Source organism: Eubalaena glacialis, chromosome 17 (genome assembly GCF_028564815.1).
Source record: "Eubalaena glacialis isolate mEubGla1 chromosome 17, mEubGla1.1.hap2.+ XY, whole genome shotgun sequence".
NCBI classification, from domain to species: domain Eukaryota; kingdom Metazoa; phylum Chordata; class Mammalia; order Artiodactyla; family Balaenidae; genus Eubalaena; species Eubalaena glacialis.
Genome location: NC_083732.1, coordinates 67,401,771 through 67,408,118, shown reverse-complemented (window position 1 = coordinate 67,408,118; position 6,348 = coordinate 67,401,771). Strand labels below are relative to the sequence as shown.

General features: G+C 44.3%; 1 protein-coding gene across 1 annotated transcript; it reads right to left on the bottom strand.

The window, feature by feature from the left end:
* Positions 1-566: 566 nt before the first annotated feature.
* Positions 567-4,667, bottom strand: AARD (alanine and arginine rich domain containing protein). The gene is made up of 2 exons (XM_061172101.1): positions 4,341-4,667; positions 567-710 (listed from the first exon to the last, which is right to left on the bottom strand). The coding sequence occupies exons 1-2, from the start codon at positions 4,665-4,667 to the stop codon at positions 567-569; spliced, it is 471 nt and encodes a 156-aa protein (XP_061028084.1).
* Positions 4,668-6,348: the final 1,681 nt, after the last annotated feature.

Sequence of the window (6,348 nt, the reverse complement as noted above, 5' to 3'; positions counted from 1 at the left end):
TCATCTGCTCCCATAGTTCAAGTTCAAAAACTCCTGAGGACAAGTTGATCAAACTGCCTCGATCTGCGTGACTATATCCAATGAGGTGAGACACCCTTAATGGTAGACTCTACCTGAAGGGTATGGTTGGAATCTAGGCAGAAGTAATTCTCCAAAAAGGGGATGGGACGGGAAGGAAAGGCTACTGAACAGCTAACTGGGCAGACAAACCAAGAATAATCAAGTAGAACAAAAACAAACACAGATTCTGAAAGTTCAGATGACATCAGAAAGTTAAGATGGCACAAGATAGAATGCTGGAAATTGGCATTAAGGCATTCTTCAGTACATTCTTTTTACTTCTATTTCCCAGCCAAAACAATGAATACATAACTTTAAAACTTGACAACATACCATTTTCTCTCCCCTCTTGTAGATGTTTTCTGTCACTTCCCCATGGCATCGAAGTTTTTGGCCTAAAAATTGCCCCTAAAGTCTTACACAAAGCATCCATAATGTTACTGTCAGAATTGTTTCAGAGTTGTCTATGTTATTTTTAGGGTTCAGATCTTCTTCTGTGTGTTTCCTCATTCCATATTCACGACATTATCTTCCGAGCTTTGCAATTCTGATGCAATTTCCAGTTCATACTCCTTTTTCAATTGCTGCATTTTCATGTTTAAATCCAGCAAAGTTCTGGCCAGCTGGCAATTTTGGAAACGCATTTCCAGCTAAAAGTTAGAAAAAAATAAGGATTTTTATTAGCCTGAGTTATGGATCAAATGAAACTGCTCTCTGCACAGGAAAAATAAGGACTTTGTAGGAAAGGAAAATAAGATATCAAGAACATGTATTTCTCATCTTATTCTCCATTTCTGACTGTTTGGCCTGACTATAAAACTGACTTTCTATACGACAAGGTAAAGTCCAGATATACAAATAGCTTTTGAAATGGCCTTGCAATGAAAACAAAAAAAGCTCATGCACAGAGCCGTCCATTTGAAAAATTCCTGTGCATAGAAGGCTGTTTCCAAGCAATGGCATGTGATCTGTGAGGAAATCATTTATCTTTATGAGCTTTCTGAGCTCCAGGATAACTGCTCAGGGCCACCTGAGCTTTCAGGACCTGGGCCCATTTACTTGATTACTTGTCATTTCAAGTTTTTAGGATTTTAAATGGTCTCCCTGTTGAGCAAAACATTTAACGACCCCTTTATGTGTACTTATAGAATCTAACAATTTTCACTGTAGAGTGAAATCTGTTATACAGCAAGGCTGATTTATACCCTCCCTCCAGTGGGCGTTGGTGAAGGTCCTCATGTATTAAGAAATAGATCGATCTCTCGGGCAATGTACCTAAGAGGCAGTCTGACAAAGCTTAGTCCAACATAATCTTTGCATTATAGTTGAAAACTAGTAATCAACTATTCGCATATTTCTTCAATTAGGGTCTTGTTTAATGCAGTTCATGAGAGCCCTGTTCTCTCTGCTGAAAACCCCTCATCAACTCACCAAAAGAAACCACCCCACGGTGAACCAGGACATTCCGCTGGTAAAAAGCAACTATGGGCGGTCCCCTCCTAATTTGCAAAATAAAGTCACTGGATAAAATTTCTTTCAGTTTTCCTCTGACATATTTTTCTTCATTCTTCAGCACCTGGAACCATTTCTTTGATAGCAAGAATTTGCAAAGAATAAAGTAAATGAACATCCAGCAAACAGACAGTAACAACACAACCACTAGCACAAGAAGCCCTGGCACCTTGCCTACAGGAAGCTTCCGTTCTCCAGTGTGGCACGGACGCCCTATACACCTGCCCTACTCTTCCAGCTTTATTTCCTGGCCCTCTTCCCACACCAGCTCCCACTGCAGCTGGTCAGAAACTTTGCCTGTCCCAGAATAAACACGTCGCACTGAGCCACATCTTCTGCCCCCTCTGCCCCTTGCCACCCACTTCCTGTTGAGCTCAGCCAGATGCCAACTCTTCTTAGAAGCCTTCTCTGTCTCGCCTTATCTGTGCTTCCACAGCGTTCTGTACATGTGCCTCTCCTAGCACACAGCCTACACTAGACTGATGATTTTGAGCACAGTTTGTTCCTATTCATAACTGTATCCCCAGCTAGGGGTGCACTGCCTGCTCACGCAACATGGTGGGTTCTCTGTGTGTTTGTTAAAAGACTGAGTGAAGGAATGACTAAATGGAGAAACTGATGAACACCCATCCTATACTTTCATGCCAAGAATCAAGCAGTTAAATTATTGATAATGGCTCACCATCTAAGCAAGAAAAGTATGTGTAATTCACACCTGTTTAGGGAAGTCAAACACCAATGATACCTTAATTTTCTTTCCTCATGGATCCCACTGAGAATCTAATGAAAGCTGTGAACCCACTCTGAGTAAAGAAGTGCATTTTATGTGCATACAAAATTTGGCATAAAATTTTAGGTATATAGAACCCCTGGAATTCACTCACAGGCCCTGGAATTCAATGCAATCCACTAAGAAGACCAATTCAAACAACAAATAATAGCATAAATAACATTTCATAAATAGCAACATGTCTCTAAATTAACTGAACCTGTTCATCATTGTTCCTTACACAAATACCACCCTAACAGATGATGTGTGGACATACATGTATGGATGGGTACCAGTTCCTACAGAAAACTGGCTAATGGCCCATTATCAAAAACTGCTTCTTCTAGTGGTGATGGTGTTAAGGATCCGCATTCTTTTGCTTCTTCATGACTGGTCACACACAATGGTGAAATGGTTGGCCAAGATGTTGACTATGATCTGTATCTCAGGAACACAGCATCTGTGTATGTGTGACATTCTTTGCCTCCTTTCCAGAAAAACCCTTGATCTTCCATGCCTATGTATCTGTCACTTTGGGGGCACAACCAAAAAACAGTAAGAGCCACTGAGTAGTGTCTATGTTCTATGCACTTTATATAACATTATCTCATATAATACTTACAGTGATCCTATGAGTTTATTATTTCCATTTTACAGATGAAACCCAAACTTGCTAATTAGCATTCCTAAAGTAATAGGAACAGTGAGAGCAGAGCCTGTAAATGTTAATGCTGGGATTTGAACCCTCATCTATTTGGAATTTTATTCTCCACCTCCTCCCCACCCCCAGTACATTACTTGCTTAAAACTCCTACTAGTGGAACGACTAGTTAGAATGTGAAGGTTCAAGTGCCTCGGAGCTTACTGAATATGATTTCTTCACTTGATTTAAATGAGTCAACTGAGGTACGAGAGGGATGGTGACACCCCAGGTCAGCAGCACAGGGTGACTAAGCCCGGTCTCAGCCTTCCAGTGGGCATCCTGACCCACAGCACACCCCTCCAGGCCATCTCTACTAATGAGGGGTCTCGCCCAGCCACTGCTCAGGTATCTGAAGAAAACCATGTGTTTCTCCGATATGGCTGGGTCAGAATTAATACATACCTTGTCAAATTCAAATTGTTAACACAGGTAAAATTAAATTTACTACCTTCTTGCCCTTCTTAAACTCAGAAACAAGATAAACTGTTAAGGTTCTTAAATCAGACAATTGACTGATGGTTGAATCCGTTCTAAAGTAGTGGTTAACATTTTATTAGTATTCAATGCAAAAGACTAGAACTTTCCAAATCTCCACTACACATATTCATAGGCAGCACCGTTTTAAAGCTTAAATTGCTCTTATTCATTTTGTCCCTTTCAAATTTTACCTAACTTGGAAATTGTTTAAATCACAAAACAGTAACTAAAATATTTACCTACAGTTCCTCCTGCCTAATGTTAAAAAGCTACAATTTACAAAATACCTTATTATCATTTCCTGTTTTCTGAATTCTTACCCAGGGGAAAGATAAAACTTGCAGAATAAAAGAAACAGTTGCTGATGGACTCGCTCCATCCATCCCATGAGTTCATTTAATTGAAACTTCCGCCTCCGAGCCCCATAACATGCACGTACTATGAGTTCCCTAGAGGGAAATTTCTATGTGGTAGAAAAATATAGAACAAGTTGGGGAGCGGTGGGGACGGAGGTCTTGGGTGTGTCACTAGTAGACTCAGCCCTCGACAGCCAGCCAGCACCTCGGGTCCTGCCGGACCCCTCCCCTCCCCCGCTTCCCTCCTGGATGCTGCCTGGGAGGCAGGAGCATCGCCACGGTCGGGGAAGATCGACGGCCGGTGCCCAGCTCGCCCACGCTGCACGGCCTCACCCTCTCCCTGGGAAAAGCGGCGCTCGACCTCCCAAGTCCTCGGTGGGGCACGTGCGCGGCCCGCGGCCGGGGGCCCCGGGAAGAGGACGAAGGAGAGGCGGCCCCGAGAGCCGGCCGCCAGCGCGCTCACCAGCTCGGCGCGCAGCCCGGCCAGGGCGCTCTCGACGCGCGCCCGGCTCTGCTCCTCCCGCGCCGCCTCCGCCGCCTCCTCCTCCCGCGAGCGCCTCGAGCCGCCGCGCGGCACCGCCCGCTGGAAGGCGCGCGCCAGCCGCCGCCTGAGGTCTTCCAGCAGCGGGCTGGCGGCTGGGGCCTCCTCCGGGCCGGCCACGCTCTCGCCGCCTCCGGGGAAGCCTCGTGAGGGAGGCAGGGTTGAAGGCCTGAGCCCGGCGCCAACTAGGATGCCGTGGGGCCCCCGGGAAGTTCCCTCTCTGCGGCGGCTGGAGTCCCCCAGGGACATCTCGGAGACGCCGGGTTCCAGGCTTCCAGGCTTGTATTGCTAAGGGTTTGTTTCCAAGTGCGAGATGAGGGCGGGTGAGGTTGGGGGCGGGGTAACTCATGGAACCGGCGGGACCACTGCCAAGTGGGACGGGGCTATTGCTCCGCCGTGCAGAGGCGCTCCATTCCCCCGGCCTCATCTCTGTCCTTCTTCCCTCCTTAGCAACAGACGAAGGAAGTGGTTCCCGTAACTCCGAGAAGAGGTTTCAACTGGCTCCCTTTTTCTTGCTCCTCGGAGTGTCATTCTGGAAGACTTGGGCCCATCCAGGTAGGTGGAAGTTGAGGTACGGATGGAAAGTTTGAGGCCCTGGTTGCCTCGATTATTAATATTTCAGCCCTGTAAAATATTTTTCTCTGGCTTTCTACCGACTGTGAGGCACTGTGACAGGTGTTGTGGATATAAAATCTGATTAGGCCTCGTACCAATCCCAGGCGTTGCCCACAGTCAAGTGGGAGAAGCTTGGCCCTGTTTGAAACTTACAGAGAATGATCTTTCCACAAGCCCAACAATGCAGAAGACACTTCGATTCTGAAACTCCGTGTTCTTTTCTATACTTGACACCTTTCTGCCACTTTCACATTGTGAAGGGGTTAAAATGAAAAATAAAAATTCCTCTTACTCCAGAGTGTGTTATTTTCTAATTCCCAATTCAGTGTAATCAGGTGTCAATATTACTTGTATATCCTTTATCAATGAACAGAATCAGCTGCCTCTTTTGGATCTAATGGAGAATTTCTAAAAAGGAATAAACAATCAAAATTTTTGTGTGATCATAGAATGCAAATCCCTACCCCCCCATCCAAAAAGGGGGCAGAGATGTCCATATAGTACTCCCAGAATTAATCATTCGTTTAATAAAGATTTACAAGTCACCTGCAATGTTCCAAGTCCGTGATTGGCATTGAGGGCAGTAAGAGCTAATTGTGATTAGTGTTTACTCTGTGTCAGGCACTTTTCATATATTAACCCATTTTATCTTCACAATAACCCTGTGAGGACGGTACTATTAGTCTCTGTGTTTTACAGGTGAGGAAACTAAGGCAGATGTTAAGCTGTAAGGCAAAGATCACAAAACTGGTCAATGGTGGGCCTGGGATTTGCACCTAGGAAGTCTGGCTTGTGCTCTGAACCACTGAGACACACGTTGGATACACACTACCTCCCAAAGAGGAAAAGAAGTTGCTCAGTTGTATGACTGAATGTTCAAATTCCCTGTGCTCATAAAATTCAACTCTACAGAAATGGCTTAAGGCTTAACTGGATAAGGAGGAGTGCAGGTTACCAATTCTGCCAATAATCTGCCAAATTCAATCTGCCACCTTACAATAGTTTACAACCTAAGCACAGTCATATACCTATCATTGTATATTTATCATAAAGATTCTCTAGAAACATTTGAAGATGTGTTCTATTGGTGGAAATTATGAAAATCCATATGGTCTACTAGGAACTAACTGAATATAAATTTAAATATTTAAGTTTTTTAAATTTGTGGGTTTTATGCATGTATGTGATAGGTGGTGGGGCTTGAAAACCAGCACCAGTCAATGTGCAGTAGAAATATTTTTTATATATAAATTTATTTATTTATTTATTTATTTTTGGCTGCATTGGGTCTTCGTTGCTACGCACGGGCTTTCTC

Coding starts and splice junctions, on each gene's coding strand:
- AARD (XM_061172101.1), bottom strand. CDS start 4,667: ATGTCCCTGGGGGACTCCAGCCGCCGCAGAGAGGGAACTTCCCGGGGG. Junction 711..4,340: donor CCGGGCTGCGCGCCGAGCTG/GTGAGCGCGCTG, acceptor TCTAACTTTTAG/CTGGAAATGCGTTTCCAAAA.